This window comes from Chiloscyllium plagiosum, chromosome 6 (assembly GCF_004010195.1).
Source record: "Chiloscyllium plagiosum isolate BGI_BamShark_2017 chromosome 6, ASM401019v2, whole genome shotgun sequence".
In the NCBI taxonomy this organism is placed as follows: domain Eukaryota; kingdom Metazoa; phylum Chordata; class Chondrichthyes; order Orectolobiformes; family Hemiscylliidae; genus Chiloscyllium; species Chiloscyllium plagiosum.
This window is the reverse complement of record NC_057715.1, coordinates 67,819,386-67,846,803: the sequence shown is the minus strand read 5'-3', so window position 1 is coordinate 67,846,803 and position 27,418 is coordinate 67,819,386. Positions and strand designations below refer to the sequence as shown.

Below are 27,418 nucleotides of genomic sequence, written 5' to 3'. Positions count from 1 at the left end.
TGTGACTTTTAAAAGGGAATTAGACTATTAAGTAAGGAGGGGAGGGAGAAAGAGACAGAGTCAGAGAACCCAGGGATGGGACCAGCCAAACTGCTCGTGCAACAGGCTAAATGGCTTCTGTTTGCACTGTAGTCATTCTATTAATTCAAGATTCTATGTCCCAATTTGAGCCAAGTTAGTAATGAAAAGCACTACTGATTGGCCTTGGAGGAGGAAAAAAAAACATCCACATCACATGCAGATTTTTTTCCCCCATACATACACGACAATCATTAGTTTACAATTTGTTTTTTAAAAATTAGAGTCAATTACAAAAGAATCTGGCATGGGTGTAGAATATAGAGATAAAAAAGTTTACTGTTTATGCTAAAAGTGACAATGTCCATCACTCTATACTTCTTGACTACAGATCACATCATAAACTAATATTTAGGTCCATATTAATGCAAATATGGGACAGAATTTCTCAGAACAGCTTCCAATCCATTAGCACTACTTCAGGAGGAAGTGTAGGCAAAACTCTGTGTAAACTGGGTTTCTGCCAGACACTGGCAAAGCAGCGCCTATACTTTGAGAATATATCTAAAGAATTTCTGGCAATTGCTGTAAAGCGCATCAACTGCAAAACTAAACATAAATTTTTATACATATTATCAACAGTATCGTCATTTAGCATTCAACTTTTAAAAAATCTGCTTTTAATTTTCACTTTGCTAAGTGGAATCCTACCCTAAAAGAATTTAATATGCATTTCCATGTCAGTGATTTGCCAGATTGGGTCTGGACTGGTTTTCTTGCATGATTTTACAAAAAGAGAACAGTTAATGAGTAAAATCAGTGATGGTGGCACAATAGACCACTGATCTGTATCAGCTTGTTTAAACCTGGTTTCAGTTCCCCTCCAAAAGAAAATTAGCAGATTGGCATTTCCATCCTCTCAGATACAAGAAACAACTAACAGAAACGGAGTAACAAAGGACATGAATTTTCCAAAATTGCATTTAACAAATAATTAGTGTGCAGCACGTTGCTCCCAAAAACATTTTCTTATGGAAGTGCTGACGTGGAATTTGGTTTCATATCAAGGTCTCATTATCACCACACACCATCTTCGGTTATATTGAGTGTGACAAGATCTCCACAAAGAAAATGGCTTAAGTAACAATTATTGGATTTGGAAAAGAATGATGAGCTTCCTTTGAGCCATTAGGTTTAATAGTCAAATAGAGGTGTCATCTAATTTAGAAAATATTTTGGCCTCACTCCAAGGCTGTATGGTGTCAAAGTCCCTTTTGTAGAGCAGCTTCTTAACAGAGTTGGTATGAATGGACTGTGGAATTGATCATAGTCTTCATCTTCTGAAAGGGGAAGGGAATGGTGTTTGAGGAAACAGCTGAAGATAAATGGGCCAAGAGGACATCCCTGAGAAACTCCTGTAGTGATAACCCAGAGCTACAATGATTGGCTACTGGCAACCAAGATCATCTTAGAATCAGTTATGATCCCAGCCATCCTTTGTTTGCCTTTGATCCCCATTGTGCACAGCAGGTCAATCAAATGCTGCATGCTGAATTCAACTAAGCAGCATCAGCATGCAAAACTGGCGAATGATTAATGGCCATTTAAATAAGGCACTGTGGAATGTCTAGCACCCTCAAAATTATCTACCCTAAGATATACAAGAAGAAAGGATAATTGTTGACAAAATTGGCAATGTAACAAATAATATGTGACCTTGCGGAGTATTAACCAAATATATTCGCTCTCTTTCTGGGTATTGGATTTTCTTACATAAGAGAATTATTTTGCGAATAAGATATAAATGTAAGACCAGTAAGGTGTTTCACCGATTCAGCCTGTCCCTGTTTTGTCATTGAGGTCATGGATGATCTGATACTTTGTTCTGCCTTTGCCCCCATCCCAAAATATCTGGATAAAAAAAAAAATCAGTTTAATCTTTAAAATTAACTATCATTTGGGGATGGGATCCAAACCTCTACCTTCCCTTGTGTAACATGCTTCTTAATTTCACTTCTGGAAGTCTGGTTTTAATTTTAAGTCTAGTCCCCTAGTTCTAGATAGTCCAACTAAGAAATATAGTATTTTTCCCCCATTAAACTGTACCTGTTCCCCTTAATACCTTGAATAATTAGATGAAACCATTCAATAAACTTCCAAATTTACAGCAAAGATCTCCTGGGATTGAGTTATCATTCTGATGAATCTATTCTGCACTCCCTCCCAGGCCAATCTGCAGTGCCCAAATTACTTGCATGTCTCCAGAAGTTAAACCAGACTTCTGTTTTGCTGAAGCATGTCTATCCACTTGTATTTGATCCTCTAACTATAAAAATCAGCATTCCATTAGCCTTTTGGATTACTGTCTTCATGACATTTAAGTTATTTATATAAGTCCCCAAGTCTCTCAAGACATCCGCTATTTCAGGCTTTTCATAACTGCAAAGCATTTTTTTTAAAAAGAAAGGTCCCGTTGTGTAACATTTCTTATTCATTATAAAAAATGAACAATCTTGCAAAACAACATAAGAGTTCAATATTAATCTAGGAAACAATTTAAAAAGGAAACAAACTGTTGGAATACAAGCAAGAGAAGTTAGACAAATTATTAAACATATAGTAAACTCTAAGGTAATTCAGGTTGGAGAAAAAATGGTCTATTTAAATAGGTAAAAATCATTGTTTGGATTATATTATAATATTATTACTGCAGATAAACTTCAATGGCAGATTATTTTCCTTCTCCTTGATTTGCACTACTTAACATATTCAGTTAACCAAAAACACGCAATATTTTTGTTGCTGAAAGCCATATGATTTATTTACTCTAGTGAAAGGGTATTTGGTTGCATATACTGACACCTAGTGGGAAGCTTTTAAGTGCTACACATTTACACAGTCTAAACTCAAGAGTTCCTTTAAAATATGAACTTGTACTCTTTGATCATCAAGGGATAATAAACATAAGGCAGATATTTCTATATTTGGCACTGTCCTGCAATCCTGGTGACTATTATACAAAGAATGACAGTAAGATGGACAGTAAAGACACCTAAAATTTGCTGAGAGATGCATCTTGAAGATTTATTTTATGTCAGGAATGTCTATTAACAAAGAATTCCAATGAGTTACACTAATGTGGCAGGAGTTAAGGATAATTAATTTGTTACCAATGTTGTGGGGAAATTCAAAGTGGAATAGACAGAGGGACAGAGCCAAAGTCCGGAGAAGTAGTACCATCGTAATCAGACTGTAGGGAATTAGGCCACTGAAGGAATTCATTCAAAAGTGACTTTAAAGGGTTGGAGAACTAGAAGACAGTTAACCTAAATGATGGCAGTGAAAATCACTGATTTATTTGCTGTACATCTCTATGACTCTATTGCAAGACTGGCAGGATTATAGATAAGCTGTTTTTTCCAGAAAAAAAAAGCAAGGAGAGAATTACCAAACTTGAGTCTGGAGACAAAGCAGTTTTGACAGTTTCAAAGGGAGAAGAAATTAATATTGCAATGAAAGCAACTGGCTTTGGTGATGTCAATAGCAATTCCGGATCAAGCAGAAAATGAAAATTGTAAACAATATGGTTCAAACCAAGAATGTGACCAAGGAGAGGGAGCAAATCAGTGGAAATGGGGTGCTGCTTGTGGCCAATGCTAAAGGTGATCAATTTGTTTTTTGAAACGTTAGTGGGGGTAAGTTTTGACTCTCAAATCTTGAATTTCGATAGTGAAATAAATTGCAGATAGAGCTGGGTATTATCATGGCATAAAAGAAATTCTGAGCTTATCCTCCCGAGGATGTGCTAACCTTTAAGTGCTAGCCTTGTCTCTGCAGTAGTACTCTCACCTCAGAAAGAAGAGTTGCATGGGTTTAGAGATCACACTCAAAACGTAAGCACCTCCACCACTAGATCTCCATGGCAGTACCGTGCATTAATTCTACTGCACACCAAACTTATTTTGACAGCACCTTATTACTCTGTAATCTATGCTATTTAAAAAAAAAGAAACATCATAAAAATATTACCATTGTAAGTAATACTTTTTCATAACTGCTCCATTGAAATCAGAGGAATCTCCTAACTAATATTATTAAAGTATAATCAATGCTAACAGCAGTGAAGAAAGAAGGCGTATCATCACCAATCAGGATTATGAGAGATGGACAATTTAGTTCGTACAATTTACTTCATTATGCAAATATATCCCAAGCAAATAATTCACAAAACTAAATAATTTAAAGCTGTAGCAGATCCATTATATTGTCCATTGTGCATTGATAATGGAAATGTCCTGTCTGAAAGCAAACAAGGTTGTTTAAAACTTTACACTGTACTGTATTTAAACTTCATTCTTAAAAATACACAGTCTGGAATGATGATAATTCCGGTAGTCTCTGACATCTCATGTAAATCGCTTCACCTATTATTGTAAATCTTTTGATTATTTGACTAGCATACTTAGAATTAGCATACTTCCAATAATTGTGTCAACTCACATGTAATATAGTAAAACAAGGCTTTATGAGCATGTGTTGTAAAAATAAATTTTTACAGATGGAAGAATAGCTTGAATGTAATAAATAGTAAGGAAGGTGGTTAATATCTATGAGATATATTATTGATCATCCAAGGTCTAGTTGTGGTACAGAGCCACTCCACCACTAGATACAAGAGAAAATATTTGTACAAAGATAAAATACCATGAGGTAGAGCTATATCTGTGGAACAAAGACAGAACAAAAATAATTTATAGTCTGTCTTCCAGGACATCTCAAAATGCTTCATAGTAAATTAGGTACATTTGAAATGTAATCACAATTATAATGATGGTGACTGCAGCAATCACACAAAGCCAGCTATATTTCTCTCTTCAGAAATGCTGTGCACTTTTAGCATTTTCTGTTTATATTTCAGACTTCTCACTTTATAATACTTTGCTTTTGTAAAATGTTAGTCAGGATGGTCAAGAGATAACATCAGCCCAGTTAACAGAAGGATTCTGCTCAAGTTCAATCATAGGATCTTTTATTTCCTCAAAGGTGCACTGAATTGCCATGCCTTCCTGCATTATGCGCTCACTGAAGTGGACCTTGAGCCTGTGACTTCCTCGGTCAGAGGGCAATGTCTAAAAGATGGATACCTAGAACTATGAATATTTATTGTACTACAAGTTGTTCTTGATAATACTTGAAACAATATATGACCAAATTTATTTTTACATTTAAAATGAAAATGGAGTACATGCAGCATTTTCTGCTTTTATTTTTACTGTTTGGCTTTTGCAATGAAATGACCTTGACAACTTTAAATCAAAATATCTCCATACATACAACAAAGTTGAAGACTGTATTGACAGTCTCTACATTGGTTGCTCTGAAAATCTCTTTTTGATAATATGGACTCTCTCTGGGAACACTATGAAATAAAAGGCAAGATTTAACAAATAATAGCTTCCAGTGTCTCGTTGGCAGAAATAAATGTGTGAAGATATGCTTCAAAACAGGTTCTGGTCCTTGGGTTTAATGCCTAAAAGGGTACAACCTTAAAATGCCTAGAAAAACAGTCAGAAATTTTAGTCACTTAATACAAACAGCATCACTGCAGAGATTACAAATGTTAACAGCAGAGTGTGATAGTTTGTATTAGAAGTTTTGATTTACAATGTTGCAGTAAAGCAAACATTAAACAATTGATATAAGTAGAAATCAGGCATGACATCAAAATAAATTTTCCTCTCAAGGAAACTAAACAAATGTGAAAGCAATGCTGCAAATAATGGAATTAAAAAGAACCATGCTTCATGACTAATATGTTATTGGACTCGTAAAGAGAACAAGTTTGATAAATGCTCACAAGGATTACCACATAGTTACAATAGATTTAAACTTGTCATGAAGTGTAAAACTGATATTGCAGATTAGTTGTTCATTTTGGAAATTCGGCAATTTCTACCCAAAACATACAGACCAGAAAACGAATGTATGAAAAGCAACCACGTGAGGTCATTGTGAAAAGAAATGAATTAAATATCATGTTATGTCAGCATACACAAAAACACCACATTTACAGTCTGATAATAAAAGAATACTTTTTAAAATAATGATTAAGAGATTCATTCCGAGAATTTTTGCAGATAAATAAAACCATAGGTAAACTTTGTTCTCATGTGCAGGAAATTGAGATCTGAGACAATAATGATCTTGCAAGCCCTCAAATATGTTCGAGCAGGTGTCCATACTGCAGGTCTTGTTGAAGTTCTGCTTCTGATTTCAAACCACCTCAGGGTTGCTTCACAGGAAAAGGCACTGATTAACGTTTCTTCCATGTGAACTTCCTGCGGGCTCCCTCCTGACCAGGCTTCTTCCGCTCTCTCACACGAGGATCAGGAGTCAGCAAGCCAGCTGCAAACAGTTGAAACGAAAGTGAATTCAAAAGGTTAAAATTTAAGCTAAAAAGAATTCCCAAAGGTATTGATTCTAACTTTTACATCTCCCCATGAACTGATGAGAATGGGAAAATAATCTAAAGGCACATTGGTTTAATCACTACTGTATAATTATAGGTTTAAAAATCAGTTTTAAGTTTTGCATTTTAAATTGTACAATATTGTAGCAATTGTCCATATGCACTGCATATAATGATGAACTTATTGATAATCTTGTTTGGATACATATTTCAAAGCAAAAAATAAATGCCAATTGTTATGTTTAAAATTATTCAAGTTACATTGGTATAAATAGATAGCTCTACTTCTACTAGCATCTATTTCATAGATCAGTTTCATCTTCTTTTGTTTTAAATAGAACTTCCAAGATGTCGTTTCTCAAGGCTCTGTGATGTACCTGAAGTGGGCAGTTCAATGCTTGATGCTAAATGCTCGAAACCATTTATCCATTATGTTAAATATACTGTAATCAGTCTCCAAAGCTTTAATTATTACCGATCTTACTCAACACAACAACAATAATATGGATGCCAAGAGGGCCAAAATTGGCTCAATGTATTTTATATTTGATTTACCTTTGTCTTTTCCCACAGAACTTCGTTGTTCTAAACTAAATGTTATGTACTAACCATGTCTAGCACCAGGAGACGGGAGACAAAAATAATCTTCAGTGAAAGTCGGGCACGTCTGTTTGCTAAATATTTTAAACCTTGTCCTGACTTAAGTGGTAAAGAAAGGTCATCTTTAAGGTAATATTTTCAACTTGCACATGTAAATGCAAGATGCAAATTATTTTGTAAGTTTGACTGATATTACAGTTACCTTGCCTCATGGATTCCACCTCTTTCTCGGTGATAAAGCTAAGCAAAGCCCTTGAAGAGGCCAAGCGAATAGCTCCTGCTTGTGCAGATATGCCACCTGAATGTACTGTACATTCCATGTCATGCATTCCTAGTCGGTTCAGGAATTGGAAAGGGAACATCAGTTGTTCTCTAGAAATTACAGGGAACAACAAGTTAAAACAGAAGTTTTATACTTCTATTGATAGCATAATTATTTGCACATGGCACTGCTCATGGCGAGTCAGAGGAGATTATACTTGCGAGAAGGAGGGGCACATGGATACTGAATTAACAACAACATAATCATGCAACAATTCAGTATTTTCTTTGGTACTTGTATTTAACACAAAGTAAATATTGAAAGCATTGACTATGAACTGTTATATTTTAATAAATGTATAACCATTAATAAATACATTTCCTTAAGCACACGGAGTGTGCTTAAGCCAATTTATAGCTACAAAAGGAAATTTGAGCTTATACATAGCATTTAAATTCAACATAAATTATTTAAACATAGCTAGATTAACCCAGTTACCCCAGACAAAGCTTTCCAAAGGCTCACATTATTTCACAGTACTAATAATAGTTTTCACTACTGGATAAAGGGCTAGTAACTTGCAAATACTGTCACTCTCTGAATTGCCAGTTTTGATAATAATGAATAAAAATAAGGGATATTTTGTAGTTGCACAAGAGTAGAAATGTGGTATTATCAAATGGATTTATTGGTGGTTCAGGAAGCTGCTGATTGCAGGATGGTTGGAGCTTTAGAAATGCCATAGTTTCCTGAAGGAACTTGCCTCTGGTAAAATATATTTTTGAAGGCATTTACAATATGCAAAAGTAAGAGTGTTTTTGTTTTGGGGTGGGGATGTGGATTTTGGAATCTAAGTAAACAAAATCCTTTTTCTACAAACAGAAAATATAAAAAATACTTTACAGGTCAGGAAGCACCTGTTGAGAGATACAGAGTTAACATTTTAGGTTGATGACCTTCTTGTCAGGGTGGGGGTGGGGGAAGAGGTGGAGCGATGCTGGGAGGAGGTAGAGGAAAATTTGGAGTTCAGTTCGGAGTTTTGTTAGTGGTGATCCATAGCATTAGAATAGGTTTTCAATCTTCCAGGCGTTTTTGGGTAGCGATTATAAGAGTTGGAATCCACCGAATTCTCTGACTTAAGGAACATTTCCAGACCCAAATTAATCACCCATCAGAATTTTCAACTTCTTGGGCAATTCCCCGGGAGTCAGCTGCATCTGGAATGCAATGTGGTCTCAACATGAGTCTCCAATGTTCACAGTGGAAATCACTCTCTCTCCTTCAGAATATCTGGGTCATAGTTTTGAAGTCCTCAGCTCAGTGATAAACAGAGATTGGTCAAACCAATCTTTCAAAAACATTTTCAGTGTGATATTAAATTGATAGTAGTTTGCTGAACAATTCTTGCCTAATGTTTCTTATTCCATGTGCAATTTTGTTAGGGATGCAACAGAGGATGTGCAACTTCTGAAATGTGATGCCATCAAGAGTTTAACTTTGCTTCAGTTAGAGAATTGGATGCATCTAATTGAACCCTACGATTTAGCAGCAAAGGATAACACTTGGGAACACCCACTAAAGCAAGTCCTTGGGCTGCACAGCTCAAAATGAATGAAGCCTTGTATCTGTCAGTGTGAGGAATAGACAAGGGGATACTCAGTAGTCTAAAAATATTAACTGAACTGTGTAGGGGAAACACTTCCATAAGCAATGACTAGCTTAGCCTTATTTCCTGGTATCGCGGGATCAAGTTTTCAGCACTACATCTCCTTTCAAGATATTTGGCACAAGCACACAGTAAAATCAGTTTTTTCAGTCTAACGTGTTAGAAAGTCCAAGGCATAAAGCCAAGCAACATTTGTAAACTAATTGTGACAATTGTGGGGATAGACAATGCAAAACAATAGACTGCAATGAACTTATGTTGTTACACATTTGCAGTAAACTCATTTTATCAGAAAAAAGGATTTGAGGTCATCAAAACAAAACACTTACATAAAACCAAAAAGATATGCATTGCAATTTTTAAATTCCCCTCCCCAAAGCTGGCCATAATAAAGTGCGCATAATTCAGAACTATATGTTCTTACATGTCAAAGTGGTACCATCCCACCAGCATCCATTAGATAATAATTACCTTTCTTGTAGTGATGGAAAGTAGAGCAAATAATCCACCCCATTCACTGTTATGTTTCCACTTCCATGATCTCGAACTATGACTGTTGCTTTTGCTGTTTTCCGTTTACCTAGAGTTAACGTCAATTATGATTACTAACACAATTCCACTACAATATTCCTCTTAAGTACAGACACAAGCACTGTTGACTATGTGGTAATTGTTTCACAAAGTGATTGCATTCGTGAGAGAACAATTAAGTTAAAATACAACCTATTAAAAATAAGTAAATTCATTGTTTTAGTGGAATTAAAAAATACATGTCTCATGTCATCTCACCAAATAAAGCGTTTTCAAACTGCATCAAAAGATTTGTCCTTCTTAATTGTAGAAACTTTCTACACAAGAGAATTCTTTGAGATCAAATACCTTGCTCTGATTTTTTTTGAGGGAATTGCAGATCCATTCTCAGTGATTGCTGAACCTAACCGACTTAAATACATATTGAAACAGAGAACACAGAGATAGGGAACACAAGTTTGAAAGAGTTTGGAGTTGGAATAACAGTAGAATATAAAGCTGGAGTAAAGCTTAATTGGTCAGCTACAGAAAACGTACACAGGACTGAACATGTTTGGGTTGGAACAGAATAGAGAACGAATCGACAGGCAGCAAGATTAAAAATCCCCAAAATGATGCCAGCAAAAGAAAAGATGAAGATGCAAGGAGCTTTGAATAGTCTATTTTAAAAAAAACTTGTCTCATTTATTTGTCAAATTTAATTAGTCCTGATGAATACACTACCTGTCGCTTGTGGGAGTTCCTGTTTTCTGAACAACATACTCAACTGATAGAGCTCAATTCCAGGTTGCGCAGCAGGTTCTGTTACTACAGTACATGAGACTCAAGGCTACCAGGTGTACAAACATCAAAGATATAAAGCAATAGAGAAAAAAAGCAGTAGGGTATTCAGAAGAATCAGACCAAGAAAGATAGATTTTGAATGCATGAATGCACGAACAGCAAATTGGATTAGTGAGGTGTAGAGGCAAAGATCCACTTGGCAACATGAAATGGCAAAAAAAGTCCCAGTTCCAAAAAAAAAAGGTCAGGATCGGGTACTTCTACATTCTCAGCTGATGACACTACGGGACATATCAGATCTGAGAATGTAGCTTGACTTGATATATTCTTATTTTACTCTGTCAGTCACTGAAATATAGTGAACAAGGCTGCAATTTATTTAACAAGAAATGTACTACACAAAAGCAGAAAACAAATAAAAGAAACAAATCAAACTATCTGGATAGTGAAGTCAGTTTAGAAAACTCTTTAACACACAGCAAAACAGAGTTTTCAATCTATTTTCCAATACCAACCGAAATACAGATAAAGAAAATATCACTCTATAAACTGATTTTCCCCAATTTCTTTCCTGTGAACTGTGGAGTCTTATAACATGAATATCCACAAACAGAGATTAGACTTTCTCAGCTTCTATTAATGTACAGACTTCTAACAAAACTCTTCTGGTACGGTTGTATGCAAGCTGAACTTATTGTTTTAAACTGAGGCAAGTGTTTTCTCTGAGCTGTTATATATTAATTTCAGGAGAGAAAACTAAACTTTACCAGTCAGGTCTCCTCCACACTGCCTGAAAAACTTTCAATCTCTGGGTTTTCTAAACTAATATCAATTCTTTACTGTTATGAACTGAAAACAAGTCAATGGCCTTCAATGTTTATCTACCGGTCATAAATGACCACAGTATAAATAATGTTCTGTTGACACCATAGATCACTGTTCCAGAAGGACACTGGATTTTATTTTTAAAAGGAAGCCCTTCATAAAATTAATCAATACCATATGCTACTATTTTGTAATCTAAACTCAGTAAAATATATCATCCGAATACCAAATATTCCTGCATGAAAGTCATTCAGAAAAAAACTCTTCCTTTAAAAATAATCACTATCACTCTTTGGAAATGATGTCATCGTCCATCCCTAGCTGCTCTTGTAGGTATTCGGAGTGGGTGGTGGTATGAAGAAAATGATTACAATTTTAGAGAAAGATGATGTCCAGAAGCAACGAAGGGCCGAATCTATTTGATTAGAGTAAAGAAACAGCAGATGTCACTATTATAGGTGCCCTTACTTAAAGTCAGAATTATGGTCTTGAAAATTACAACTCTAATTGAAGCTTTCCCATAGGAATCAATGTTAACACTTAAGTTAGGCTCTGTGAGGCTCTCTTTAGCTTAGTAAAATTTGAAATATCATATCCATACCCTCTGAGTTGAATTAAAATATACATGTATTTTAAATTATTAAATTCTAATTTGCATAAACTAAATACCTACAGGCAAGGAGAATCTAAAATTGATAAGGTGGCAATATTGGGGAGACTGTCTCTATCTGGAGTTATTGAAGAACCAGGAACAGAAGAGTTGCATTTAATAATATGGAGGCAAGTGATGGGAAATTATGGAGGCACTGGCTCCACCTCCATAAGTCTGCTCTAGACTTGTGGTGGTGCCAGAGGACTGAAAATACATACATGTTTCATCCTGGTTTTAAAAAAAAGGTAAATAGTTAAGCCCAGAAATTATTGTTTTACCAAGGTGATAGGAAAGCTTCTAGAAATTATTATTAGGGACAATTTAACAGTCACTTGGGTAAATGTCAAGGAAAGCCAGCATGAATTTGTTAAGGACAAATCATGCTCAACTAAGACTTGCAGTCTTTTGATGAGGAAACAGTTGGAGGGTCACAGTATATCTGCTAATGCAGTACATATGGATACCCAAAGGCAAAATAGAGTGAACAGGACAATAACATAGATACAAAATTGGTTGAATGGCAGGAAACAGACAGTGGCAGTTACTAGATTTTCTCAAACAAGAGGAATGTTTGTAATGAGGTCCCCTTGGAGTTAGTGCAAGCACCCATTCTCTTCCTGATATGCAATAGCAACTTAGACTTTGTGCAGAGCACACAATTTCAAAACCTGTAGATGATCTAAAACTTGCAAGGATTGTGAACTCGAGGAAAATAGTGCTGAACTTCAAAATGCCAAATAGATTGATGGAACCGGGAGACAAGTGGCAGATGAAATTTAATGCACAGAGAAGTGTGAAGTGAAGAATGGAGAGAATGGGTGGGAAGAATGCAGACAGAAATTAATACAAAGGATACAGTTTTAAACGAAGTGCAAAAGCAAAAGTTCCTGAGTGTAAATGTACATAAATCATTGAAGGCTGCAGGACATAATATAGCACACAGCATCAAAGGCTTAATTAACACGGCAACACCATCTCAGGATCCCCCACGATCAATATCCTGGGGGTTATCAGTGCCCAAAAGCTCAAGCATACCATATTACGTAGAACACAATTGTACATTTTTTTTTCTAATCAACCTGTTGAGAGATGTTATTATATTTCTGGAGCAGGCCCAAATTGAACCTAGGCCTTCTGGTCCAGGGGGAAGGGACACTACCACAGTACCACAAGACAGCCCTATAGCTTTATACAAATCTCTAATCTAAATGTTCTACAGATATACTATTAAATAGATATTTAGTGCTTTAAGTTCATTTCAATTACTTGCATCAGATGCTCATATTTGGCTTAGTGAAATAAATAAAAAGGTTCAATATTGTAACTGCTGCAAGGACAAAATCTGTTTTGGAGTTTATTGTACACATCAGCCATCACTTATACTCATGCTGACATGCATGCCTTCTAGTGATGCAGCTGTGACCCGCAACCAATAATGCAGTTATCATTTGTTTAGTTTTCATCACATTGTTTGAAATTTCTCAAGTTCACAGTCTGGTTTAATTTACATTACTGAGAAGTTCAGAATCTGTGAACCATATGTATAACTGGAACATATAACATGGTAAACTCAATGTACAAGATGAAGCATGTCATATAAACAGCTGGAAATTAGCCAAACTCCTTTCTTGCACAATCTTTCTTCTATTAGTTGCTGTCTGCTAACCCAACTTCAGTAGGATTCCTGTCCCCAAAGTATGTAATACTATAAGTAACACACACATTTCAAAGTTGGTTTCTACTTTGCTGAAAAACATGATGTGTAGTTCCACTGAGATTTTTTTTTGGTGAGATGCCAGTAATTGAGAACACCAGAATGGCATTTATTACCACATTATTTGAACAAAAGTAGTGTAGAATTATGGAGAAAACATCCAAATAACATAAGCAGCTTTGAGGAACAAAGAACTTGCAATTCCTCAAAAACTAAATTTCTGTTAATGGGCAATGGAACACAGTTTGAATGTGCGAACTGTGCACAAAAATGAAATTAAGCACTCAAGATTAATGGCATAGTGAGGAGACTTCATCGGGCAAGAACACAACACTGGTTAAAAAGGAAATTGAACCTGAACATATACTTTGCTGAAAAGGCTGAAATGAATGCCAGATTATATGGTATTTACCTTCCCCTTTACTGAAAGCTACTCCGTTCTCATCAAACTGTAAAGCTTCAATTATCTGTTTCTTGGACTGATCTTCCATCCTTCTGCGAAATTTCAACACATATTCTTCCTTAATACTGCAGTATGGTAAGGATAGCATACGCTCCAGTAACCGAAGAAAGTACAGGTACTGTTTAAAACATAAAAGGAAAGACTAATGTTACTTAACAGGTCAGTTATTTATTAAAAAACAGACAATTGACAATTAAACACATTATTTTCTGTACAATCCTGCACTTAATATGGCATAAATTAGCTCAGGTAATTCCAAAATTTGAAGTGGGCTGTGAATAAGAGTTGGGCTGGAAGAATAGTTTGAACGATTTGCATTAATATACAGTAAAACCAATTTTCGAGCAAGGCAAGAATGGAATACTTACCAAACAGGCTTTGATTATTCACCATGACTGGAATAGAAGCTGTGCACTCATTGAAATCATCTCTTTCGACAAAGAACGGAGACTCAATGAACAGCTGATGGACAGAAATTGCTGAGATGCAGACAAAGACTGATGGTTTGGCACTGGCTATTTAATATCTGCAACTCCTCTGGGAGAGATGTCAGGTTTCTTTGGTCTTAATACCTTCATAATTGTTAAAATTAGAATTCTCACTGGATTATGCACAATATTTAAAATATTAACCACAGCTTTACACTAAATCTCTACTGCTTAAAAAGTGTTAAGACCATAAGATGTAGGAACAAAAGTGGGCCATTTTGCCCAAGTCTCCTCAGCCATTTAATGAGATCATCCTCAATTCTACTTTCCTGCCATTGCCCCATAACCCTCTATTCCCTTAAAAATGAGAGATCTGTCTATCTCAGTCTCGAATATTCTTAACAACGAAGTCTCAACAGACCCTCCAGTAAAGAACGCTACAGATTCACCATCCTCTGTGAAATGAAGTGTTCATTTCTGCTTTAAATGAGCAAATCCTTATACCCTGGCTCTAGATTCTGCACAATGAGAAACAACAAAAAAAATTAAGAACAAAGCCTTCAGTAGTTACACATGTTCGTAATCCAATTGGAAAGGATGATTCAGCCTGTAGACAAATCTAGGGATCTCATAGCGAAGTTAACTCTTTCCCCCCCCCCCCAATCCTGACACATAAAATTGTCAGAAAGCCTTAAGTCCTTTATTTCCTTTAATTAAATCATGAGAGACTGGTTCATGGGCTGGGCCAGTATACATTGAATACCCCTTGATACCCCAGGGAAGGTGGTGGTAAGCTGCCTTCTTGAACTATGATAGTCCATATGGTGCAGGGACACCTAATGTTGCTAGGAAGAGAATTCCAAGATTTTAACCCAGTGACAGTGGACGACCAAGGATATAGTTTAGAATCAGCATGGTGAGCGGTTTGGAGGGGAACTTGTCCAGATTGTGTCACTATCAAGTGATTGTTGTAAGGTGATTTTTTTTTTAAATTGGAAGTCGCAACCCTAAAAATACCAGGCAGCCAAAAGATAATTTATATACCTTTAGGACTACATTCACACAGGCAGGCAGCTCCTTACAACAAAAAACAATTCAGACACCAACATTCAATCATTAATCCATAATTAGAAAATATTGGCAATTTTGCATTATGTGGTTATAGTCATTGAATAGAAACAAGGACATGGACATATGAAAGCATACAATCAACTGCACAGCAGCAAACATCTAATTATTAAAAAGAAACAGCCAGTCCCTCTAGACCAACAATCTACAAGCAATGCCTGGATGACTTGAGAAGTGACAGCAAAGAAGGAGAAAAAGACTATGCTTAATTCTTCATTAGCCTCCTTGTTAGGCAAGTGTACAAATGGTATTAACCTAATTATAGGCCAAAGGGCTGTTTGTGTAGCACTTGTCAGCTGTTTGATTAACCAGTGTACACATATCTTACACCAAGCAAGATCTGTAAACATTCCATTCAAATATTAACACATTAAACAGTTTTAAAGTACATTAAAGATATTATGTAAATGAAAATTGTTGAAATTTTACAATAGATTATCTTCTGATTTTGTTTGTTTTGTACTAGAACACAAGTTGACAGGTGTCAGAGCCAACAAGGGTTTGCACACAATTAAAATTTAATTGATTTATAAAGCCTAATTGTTGAAGTTAGGGTTTTGATGAGCAGAAACAAAATGCAACTTTCTCTGAAGATACTCCAATTCAAATTAAGTCCAATGATATTTCAATAGATTTAATACATGCTCATTTTAGTTAGAATAATTCAATCAAAATCAACAAACAAACATTCTCATGTATTAAACTTACATTAAAATCTCATTTTTAAGTACACTGTGCACAGTTTTCTTGAATATTCAGTAAACAAATCATGCCTTTTAAGTAGAGACAGGTCAATTATTTTGCTAATATAATTTGAAAGTTTATGAACATTTTGTCTTCATATTCCTTGTTTTATTCCCTATCACTTATTTTAAAAATCTAACTATGCCAGGAAACTTTAAATATTCTAAACAAAGAAATTACCAAAAAGGGTTAGCCTTTTGGCATTAAGTCTTTATTCCCTCACTGCTAACTAGAGCTGAACCAATTTTCGAACAACCTCATGTTCTAAATTGAATGGAACTCAAGCTTGAACCACCCTGATTTATAATCTATATCTTCACTACACTCAGGATTAGCTTCTCCAATATCTTCCATTCTGGTTTCCTGAATTCTATCGTCCACAAATACTAACAAACAAAATTCTGCAACCTACAGTTTGTTCTGTTCACCCATTACCTGGATATTTTGGTCATTTGTCTTTCAATAATTTACATTTTAAATTCCAGACTTCATTTACAAATTATGAACAACCTTCTTCTCATCTAATTTCCTGAGGACTCATGTCTTGTCCTTTTACCCTATAACATCAATTCCAACCTCTAACATATTCAACACTCATCCAAGTTGCATCATTGCATGTCAGTGAATTTAGGCATCTTGGACCTAAGCTTTAGAACTTGGTCCTGAAAACCCTCCACTTCTGTTAATCCAAGTAATTAAGGAAATGCTAAGTGTTATGACACTTTTGCTAACTTTTAACCTATTGCATGCTATTAGCTTTTGTATCTGTGAAATTCTCAATTTTTATCTCCATTTAGTTGCTGCATTATACAAGTTGTTAATATAAAATACATACTGTCAGGAGTACACCTGGTCAACACTCCTAGCTAGAGGGGATGCATTTTTGTTATGCATTCAATGGATTCACTGCTGATCTGGATCAGTTCAACTTTAGTAGAAATTAATTTCATTTTCAGTTCTTATTCTTAACCCATTAATACTACTTCGACTCGGTAAAGGCTGAATTTTCTTCCTACTCTTCACTATAACCCCCCACCTAAATCTTTTCTCACTTTCCCTGTTCACGAACATAAAGATACTGTCTACTATTGGGCTAGCATTCCTGAAGCAACAATAATCATCCAATATCTTACCAGGATGCACTCGTATGTATTAATCTGAGCAGCAGCACCTGTAGGTTACTAATTATGCATGATGTTACAGCTAAATTAATCAAACAGCTATACACAAACATCTTCCAGCAAGGACAGGAATAATGAATAGGAGCAAACATTCTGCCTTCACTGACTCTCCGGGCTAGTTTGGCAGCTGAACAGCTGACCTGACTGATAGCAACTAACACAACGAATTACAAAAACAGAAATTGTTGGAAATGCTCTGCAGATCTGGCTGCATCGGTGGAGAGAAATCAGAATTAACGTCGAGTCCAGTGACCCTTCCTCAACACTGATAGTAACTAGGAAAAAGTTGTTTTTTTACTGCAGAAGATAGGGTTGGGGAGGGGGTAAGGAGTAAACAATGGGTGGAGATAGAGCCCGAAGAGACAAAAGAACAGTTGGACAGATAATGGAGCGAATAACAATCAGCCTAGGAGAATGAATAGTTACAAACGGGAAAAATTAGTGGCGTGTAATAGTAAACCATATGATAACAAGGCCTGGTGTATGGCAGTTGGGGTAAGAACATGGGAGAAGGTGCCTCAAACCCTAATATTGTTGAACTCGATATGGAGTCCAGAAGGCTGCAGAGTTCCCAAGCAGAAAATGAGGTGCTGTTCTTCCAGCTTGTGCTGAGCTGTGTTGGAGCACTGCAGCAAGCCTAAGAGAAAGAGTTTGGACAGTGAACAGTATGATGTTTTGAAGTTGTTATGAAGGTGTAGAAATCTACTGTACCTTTAAGAGAATTGAAAAGCTAGCAAGGACTGACAAAGCACAGAGAGTCTTGAACAAAGTAACAATGTAACACTTGGTCAAAACAAATAGCAGCAGTTGGGTTGCTATGCAACAAAAACAAATTCAAATTTGGCCATTTTAAGCTATGCCCCAAGATACCAAAATCCAATCAACTTTGAACGTAGTATTTTGATAATATTTGAACCAATAAAATGATCCAATGTCTCAGGGTATAAAACTGGACATTTTGTACAGTTAGGGGGAAGAACTGCCAAGCCACCAACAAGTACAGACTGCTAGCAGAACAGCTCTCTGAAAGGTACCTGTCTATAAGTTTGTGGAGGAGAATATCAAAACTGACCTAGAGAAAATCTACAGAGAAAAATCTATTAAGGAGAACTGACAAAGCTGACTGGTTGTTGAAACGTGATTTTTTAAAAACATCTTAATCAGATATTTTTTAAATCGGACTAGTATTGGAGAGAGGGAGGTAAAAGAAAGGTTAAAGAGAAAGGAGTTGTAAATAGTTGTTGGCTTTAATATTCTCTGTTGGACTTAAATTGTTCATTTTTACTTTAAATCGTGACCTCTGAAATAGTTCTTTGCCTCTCGAATTTTAACAGATTACAGCACTCTTCTGTGGTGCTGGTTTAAATTAGCAGAGGGGTTTACCCCATGTCGTTACAAAGTGGCAGGCAATTGGAAGCTCACCACTAGGTGTTTCTGTTTGTTCTACCTTAAAACCAACTGAGAAATATATTTACCCACTAAGGCATCAAAACCAGCAGTTAGGATTGATATCAATATCATGATTAATATGAAGGACGTTACAGAAATACTGACCTCTAATCAACACAGTAAATGATGCCTACTGGGACTTTAGCAGCAAGTTAGCAGAAATATGAATCTTCCATCAAGGCAGCCAGAAATGGCGGAGGGGGGGGGGTTGGCAACCATATATTTAATTTTCTTTGTGGAGAAATTTATCTTAACTTGATATATTTGTGCTATTAAAGGGAACATAATTTCTACTCCAAAGTATTACAGTATTATTTTGGATTTTAAAAAAAGGTGCAAATGTTTGAGGTTGTGGTTTCAGTAAGGAAATTGTTATATCATCATCTCATAGTATTGGCATTACACTGATCAACATTAAAAAAGTTTAAATAATCATGGAAGACATCAGATATTCAGATATTTAACCAACACTTGTAAAATTTTCATTATGACACTATAAGCAGCATCTATTATGTCAGAATATTTATTGCAGAATCATTAAAAAAAAATGTCCACACTCTGAACACGTAGTCAACACTCTCATTATATTTTTATTATACTATGTCAATATTTTTATTTGAAGTTACCTAATATCTTATGCTTTTTCCAGATGTTGCACTCAACATAAACATTTTTTAAAGTCAATGCTCATCCACAATTTGTAGCCCTGAATATTTCTAGTTTTTAGCCAATAGTAAAATTGCTGGTAGGTGTTGGAGGACTCAAGATTTGAAGGATTTTTGAAAATTGAATTATTTAAAGTTTTTTTGGAAATACCAAGGGAGAGAACGATAGTGAGAGTGAGAGAAACTTCACAGTGGACATTGGAAATTTCAGGGGCTAGGACTATGCTGAACAGTGACTGACTTTGAGAGGTTCTTATTTCATCTGGTTCAGCTGCAGCAATGCCTATCAAGAACAAGCCAAGTTGGAGGAAACCCTACTAAAAACAAGCTGCCCACTTCTGAAAAGAAAGCACTAATTTAGAGTTGCGTGTGAAACCAATTGTTTTCTTTGAAAGAGTGATCGAAAGATCAAGATTATACCATCTAAACAAGTGTTTTCGATTAGTGGCAGGTCCACAAGACTCCTGAACATTATACTCAAGTGTTTGGCCAAAAAGTTTCTCTTTTATTCAAAATGCCAACGTCTGCAAAAAATCTGTTTTATCTCCCCTCTTTTCTTTAAAAGAGTGCATGCGAGTGACAGTGCATGCACGCACAGGTGTACTTTTACATCACAATGTTTGTCAACCATCCCCTGCACCTTTGTAAGTAAGACTTGTTTTCATAATGAACCAATGTTTAATAATAATCTCATAATAAAGTGTTTATTCAGTAATCTGATTAATAGATCTTCTTAATTAAAATCTTATATAGACAAAGTATTAAATCGTTCATCTTGGTAACTGGAAACGGTACTTTTATGTTCTGACCTGTGGAGTATTGGGACGAGAATAACAGCGCTCTCCTCCAGTTTTAGTTGTAACAATGAAGTCATATTAATTCTAAGAGAAAGCTCAACAACTTGCATATAAATTTTTGTAAACTTAACTTCAGCTTAATGAAACAATAGGATTTCTCCTAAATTGCCAAATTATATTTCCCTGCAAACTGACATCGATTGCAACGGTTAGCATCCAGTTGGACTTTCGTGCTGTGAAAAATCACAAACATTGAACTATAGGATCACTCTACATGAAAATCCAGTAATATGTTTTGCAATTCTGTTTCATCTTGCAAATGTCAAATGTGAAACATAACCTATTTGAAAATTATTACTTACATCTTGGTCAGAAATATGTTCAACCAGCATCTCTTCCAGTTCTTCTTTCGTCAACCATCTACTTCCACTTAAATTTCTATTGGGGAGAAAAAGAAAGGCATTGAAGAGATACTTCTTAATTTAGTGAAATTTAAAACTTGACCCGAAAATGATCTTAATCAGGTTTACAGCTAAAGCAAATACATTGGTCATTTGTTGAAAAAGCACATGTTTAGATTAATTGTGACAAGGAAACTGTAACAAATTCTTAAATATCACAATTCAACTGATGCAGAAAACAAGTGTGCATCGCAGAAACAGGTAGGAAGGATACATTGAAAGTGATGCAACTTGATTGTGCATTGTTAGCATTATTAAAAAACGTAATCAGTGTGAATGAAATAAATCAGTAAGATATTTTAATACAATCATCGAGATTTACAGCACAGAAATACACAAAATTAACAAAAAGAACGTAATTTGTATTGATACACAAGGCTGAGTGCAATTTACTCCGATAGTTGAACAAATGTTAAATTTGAAATAACATTTCAATCACAAACAAAAACTTCAACTAAGTCATTTACACACGTCTAAGGAAGGAGCTGGCCGAGGTTGAGTGGGTAAATAGAAGGTTTGACAATAAACGTGCAGTAGAAAACATTCAAAGAAACAAATCAAAACATTCAACAAAATTGATTTCACTGAAAAACAAAAACTTAAAGATCAATCCATAGCTTACTCAGGAGGTTGAAGATATTATTAGAGGACAGTTTTAGATTACAAGAACAGGCTTGTAATGTTGCAAAGAATAGCAATAAGACAGATAATTGGAAGTTAGCAAACATTATACCTCTATTCAAGAAAGGACAGAAGAAAAAATATGGAACTACAGGCCAGGTTTCTTAACGCGCTGAGCTGGAAGGTTCATTTTCAGACGTTTCACTACCATCTTCAGTGAGCCTCCGGACAAAGCACTGCTGGTGTTTCCTGCTTTCTATTTATATGTTTGGGTTTCCTTGGGATGGCGATGTCATTCCCTGTTCTTTTTCTCAGGGTAAATGGGATCCAAGTCAATGTCTTTGTTGACAGAGTTCCTGTTGAAATGTCATGCTTCCAGGAATTCTCGTGCGTGCCTCTGTTTGGCTTGTCCTAGGATGGATATGTTGTCCCAGTCGAAGTGGTGTCCTTCCTTATCTGTATGTAAGGATACTAGTGAGAGAGGGTCATGTTGTTTTGTGGCTAGTTGATGTTCATGTATCCTGGTGGCTAGTTTTGTGCCTGTTTATCCAATATATTGTTTGTTACAGTTCTTGCATGGTATTTTGTAAATGACATTAGTTTTGTTTGTTGTCTGTATAGGGTGTTTCAAGTTCATTAGCTGCTGTTTTAGTGTGTTGGTGGGTTTGTGGTTTATCGTGATGCCAAGGGGTTTGGCAGTCATTTCCGAGATGTCTTTGATGTAGGGGAGAGTGGCTAGGGTTTCTGGATGCATTTTGCTTGCTTGTTTGGATTTGTTGCTGAGAAATCGGCAGACTGTGTTCATTGGGTACCCATTCTCTTTGAATACACTATATAGATGATTTTCTTCTGTTTGTCAAACATATAAATAGAAAGCAGGAAACACCAGCAATGTTTCATCCGGAGGCTCACTGAAGATGTTACCTAATATGGTGAAGAAAATTCTGAAAACGAACCTTACAGCTCAGCAAGCAAACCTTCATCGAGAACCTCAGCCTGAGCTACAAATCTTCTCAAAACCCATCAGTTTTCTTAACATTAGTCATTGGGAAAAATAATACACCATTATTAGAAAGCTTTAACAATGCACTAACAAAAAAAATAGCATGACTAGAAACGCAACAACAGGAGTATACCATTCCTCGAGCAGCCCCTCGAGTCTACACCACCATTCTCAATCATGGCTGACCATTTACCCAAATGCCATTTTATCACACTATCCCATGATCCTTGATGTCATGAGTATCTAGAAATCCATCAATCTCTGCCTTGAGTCAAAAAGCGTGGTGCTGGAAAAGCACAGCCGGACAGGCAACACCCGAGGAGCAGAAAAGTTGATGTTGGGGTGATGGTGATGATAGTTCAGAGAAGAGGGTGGAGTGGATAGGTAGAAAGGAAGATGGACAGGTAGGACAGTTCAAGAGGGCAGTGTCGAGTTGGAGGGTTGGAAATGGGATAAGGTGTGGGGAGGTGGGGGGGAGGGGTGGGGGGAGAGGGGAGATCAGGAAACTGGTGAAATTGACATTGAGCCAGTGTGGTTGGAGAGTCCCAAGACAGAAGATGAGGTGTTTTTCCTCCAAGCATCGGGTGCCAGAATCAGGTGGTGGAGAACTTGCATGTAGATGAGGGGAGAGGTTAGGGTGCAAAATTTACATCTTTTGCAGTGGCAAGGCTAGGTGCTGGGAATGGAGGTTGGGTTGGTGGGGTGTGGACCTAATGAGGATGTCGTGGAGGGAATGATCTCTGTGGAATGCTGAAAGGGGTGGGAAGGGAAATATATCTCTAAGGGTGAGGTCTGACCGTAGGTGGCAGAAATGGTAGAGACTCCCCCTTTACCTCCATCCAAGGTCCCAAAGGATCCTTCCACATCTGGCAGAGATTTTCCTGCACCTCCAAACACCTCATCTACTGTGTCTATTACTCTCGCTGTGGTCTTCTCTACATTGGGGAGACAAGACGCCAACTTGCGGAAGGTTTCAGAGAACATCTCCAGGACACATGCACCAATCAACCCCATCGCCCTGTGATTAAACACTTCAACTCCCCCTCAGCAAAGGATATGCAAGCCCTGGACCTCCTCCACTGCTAAATTCTAGCCACCTGATGCCGGGAGGCAGAACACCTCATCCTCCCCTCCCCCTCCCCTCACTCCACATTCCTGATGAAAAGCTTATGTTATCAAGCTCCTCGGATGCAGTCTGACCAGCTGTGTTTTTCCACCACCAGATTTTTGACTGATCTCCAGCATCTGCAGTCCTCACTTTCTCCTGATGTCTGCCTCAAACCTATTCAATGACTCAAGTTTTCACAGCTTCCCAGGATAGAGAATTCCAAAGATTCATTATCTTCCAAGTGAAGACATTTCTTCTCATCTCAGTTCTAAGTGGCTCACCCGTTATTTGCACACAGTTCCCTTGCTTCTGGACCCTGCCCTTACACCAGCTGGGGAAACATCCTTTCTGCAGCCACCCTGTCTAGATTGAAGGATTTCCTAAAGTGAAATGAGATCACTCTTGAGAATACAAGCATATTCTCCTCAATATCTCCTCACAGGACAGTCTCACCATTCCCAGAATTAGACTGGTGAAACTCTGCTACACTTCCTCTACAAAAGTATGTAATTAAGTGGACCAAAACTGCATAGAACACTACACTGCATTCAAAGTTTGTGAGAAGATTTGTAGCTCGGGTGCTCGTTGTTGTGGTTGTGTTCGCCGAGCTGGGAATTTGTGTTGCAGACGTTTCGTCCCCTGTCCAGGTGACATCCTCAGTGCTTGGGAGCCTCCTGTGAAGCGCTTCTGTGATCTTTCCTCCGGCATTTGTAGTGGTTTGAATCTGCCGCTTCCGGTTGTCAGTTCCAGCTGTCCGCTGCAGTGGCCGGTATATTGGGTCCAGGTCGATGTTCTTATTGATTGAATCTGTGGATGAGTGCCGTGCCTCTAGGAATTCCCTGGCTGTTCTCTGTTTGGCTTGTCTTATAATAGTAGTGTTGTCCCAGTCGAATTCATGTTGCTTGTCATCTGTGTGTGTGGCTACTAAGGATAGCTGGTCGTGTCGTTTCGTGGCTCGTTGGTGTTCATGGATGCGGATCGTTAGCTGTCTTCCTGTTTGTCCTATGTAGTGTTTTGTGCAGTCCTTGCATGGGATTTTGCCAAACAGAGAACAGCCAGGGAATTCCTAGAGGCGTGGCACTCATCCACAGATTCAATCAATAAGCACATCGACCTTGACCCAATATACCGACCACTGCAGCGGACAGCTGGAACTGACAACCGGAAGCGGCAGATTCAAACCACTACAAATGCCGGAGGAAAGATCACAGAAGCGCTTCACAGGAGGCTCCCAAGCACTGAGGATGTCACCTGGACAGGGGACGAAACGTCTGCAACACAAATTCCCAGCTCGGCGAACACAACTACAACAACTCCACTGCATCTCACTAAGGTTCTGTACAATTGATGTAAGACATTTTTAATCCTGCATTCAAATCCTCTTATGATAAAGGCCAAAAGATTAGAACAAGTCAATATGGTTTAGCAAAAGGAAATTCTTTTGACAACCTTTGAGAGTTTTGAGGTTGTAACTAGTAGGGATAGGATAAAGGGGAACCAGTTGATTTTATACAACTGGATTTCCAAAAAACATTTGATAATGTATCAGAAAAAAGTTAATACACAAGTTGGCAATGATACATTAGCATGGATTGGAGACTGGTTTGTGGACTGGAAGCACAAAGTAGACATTTTTAAAGTTGTCAGGTTGTGACTAGTGGAGTGCTGCAATGATCACTAATTGGCCCTAATCTATTTTTAATCTATAAAGTGCCCTAGAGTAACATATACAGGGTTTCTGATGATGCATAGTTAGAGGAATGTAGACTGTGGGGACATAGAGGCTGCAAAGCTGGATTAAATCAGTGGGCAGTGGAGATGGAGTATAATGTGGGGACTTGAGAGGTTCTTCACTTTTGTCATAAATAGATTATATTTTTAAAAAGGTATGAAATTTATAAATATTGATTTGAGAGAAATTAGGATGCACTTGTAAAAGAAACGCAAACAAATTAGCACATAGGTGCATCAAACAATTAGGGATGAATGGGCTGCCCTACAATGAAAGGCTGAATAAATTGTGTCCACTTTCTCTGGAGTTTAAAAGAATGAGAAATGATCACCAAGTAATATTCAAGGTTATAGTGGGGCCTGTCAAGGTGGCTATGGAGGAGGGTCTTTTCTCATTGTTGTAAAGTTTAGGAAAAAGGGGCACAATTTCAAATTAAAGGGCAAAACATTTAGGTCTGAGATGAGGAGAGATTTCTTCAAAGTATTGTGAATCTTCAGAATTCTCTATCTTCGAAGTTGTGAATGTGCCATTATTGAGTAACACTGGAGACAGAAATAGATGAATTTTCAGTCTCTGAATGAATCAAAGGATATGGGAAGGGGCAGGAGAGTGGAGCTGAAGCTCAAGGTTGACATAATCATGTTGAATGTTGGATTAGATTAAATTGGTCATACAGTTTTTGCCTTCTTTTTATATCTTGAGGTGGTGATGTGCGTACTGCACTCACAAACTTAAAACCAGTCACTGGAGGTTGGGGGTTGGAGGGGAATATGCAGGCAGAGGAGAAAAGGAGAGAGGGAGGGGAGAAGACAGGAGGAGTTTTGTGCATTAGTTGGAACTTGTTGCTTGGCTCTCTTGCTTAATTTCCTGTCAATTCAATTCCTCAAAAACACATCTGTCTTTCACTTGCCCCTCCTAATGTGGCAAAACAAGATAATGCTCCTCCTTCTTGGCGTTTTTACTGATAAAGATTTGGAAATTTCACAGTTTCCTCTAAAACAGTTTAATCATGCAAAACGACAAAACAAAATTGCTTTTTTTTTTAAAATAAAGAGTACAGGACATCCTCATATACCAAGTGTTCTTGTATGTCTTGCTGAATTATTTATATAAAAAAAACTTAGTACAGAGGCACACCATATCATAAAATAAAAGCTACCTTAAACAGACAGTAACAAAAAAAACTCAACACTTGGAATTCATTGGCAGCAAGTTGTGAGGAAGTGGAGGAATGAATAACAAGCCAAACGTTCACTCGCTTACAGACGGGATCATGTACACCAATCACCATCTATTTTAGATTCAGAAATTAGGGCTCAGATGATATAATATTGCAGTAGGCAAAAATGCATCTGCAGCATCTACATTGCTAAAGATATTGTGTTTTGCAATTATTTCTGCTTGTTTATTCGCATTAATAAGCTTTAAGTGCCTGATTACTAAAATTACAGTTAGATTATCGACAAACATGATATGCAGAGCAGCACCAGATCCACAAGATCTCCTTACTGTTATGTCTGAAGATACCATTTGGCATCATTCTTACTGAAATCCTCAACCTCAAGAAAACACCAGATGGCATTGTTGTGCAGAACAGGATCAACATTGCAGCAAATCAAATTACAACAGCGTCAATGATTCATCGCTGGGCACAGCAGGCAATGTATTTGCCTTGGTGAGATAAATAACAACATAACCTGAATGTTCATAGCAGAAAGAATACTTTGATGCATGTACAGTTTCCAACAAGCCCATTTCTGACAGACAACTTAAGCTTCAAGAAACAAAAAAATACATTTTAGGTTTGGTGACAAAGTATCACATTTTAATGCACTAAAATCAATTCAAGGATATAGGAATGTACACATGGGCAGTTTCAAGCTACCTTGGGGTTTGTAAGAAATCCCCAAATTTGCTGAGATGAAACAATTTATTGAAATTACAAATTAGTGCTCCAAAACAAAATTTACTCATAGAATTGATGCCTCAAGACAGAACATACAAACACATGTTAAAGCAATTCTTGACAAGTCAAATCAACAGTTCTGAATGAACACTCAGTTTTCAAATTTGGTGGCAATCCAAGGTGTTAAAAGTGACAAATCACTGATTAAGTAC

At 36.9% G+C, this 27,418-nt stretch overlaps 1 protein-coding gene across 1 annotated transcript in view; it reads right to left on the bottom strand.

The window, feature by feature from the left end:
- Window positions 1-4,521: 4,521 nt before the first annotated feature.
- Window positions 4,522-27,418, bottom strand: part of mrps9 (mitochondrial ribosomal protein S9) — a 108,290-nt gene continuing 85,393 nt past the window's right edge. Inside the window, exons 7-11 of the mRNA XM_043691746.1 lie at window positions 20,738-20,813; window positions 13,933-14,101; window positions 9,487-9,595; window positions 7,290-7,459; window positions 4,522-6,423 (exon numbers count right to left, since the gene is read on the bottom strand). Of these exons, the coding sequence (XP_043547681.1) occupies window positions 6,332-6,423; window positions 7,290-7,459; window positions 9,487-9,595; window positions 13,933-14,101; window positions 20,738-20,813 (616 nt within the window). The 3' untranslated portion in view covers window positions 4,522-6,331. The remainder of the gene's footprint in view (window positions 6,424-7,289; window positions 7,460-9,486; window positions 9,596-13,932; window positions 14,102-20,737; window positions 20,814-27,418) is intronic.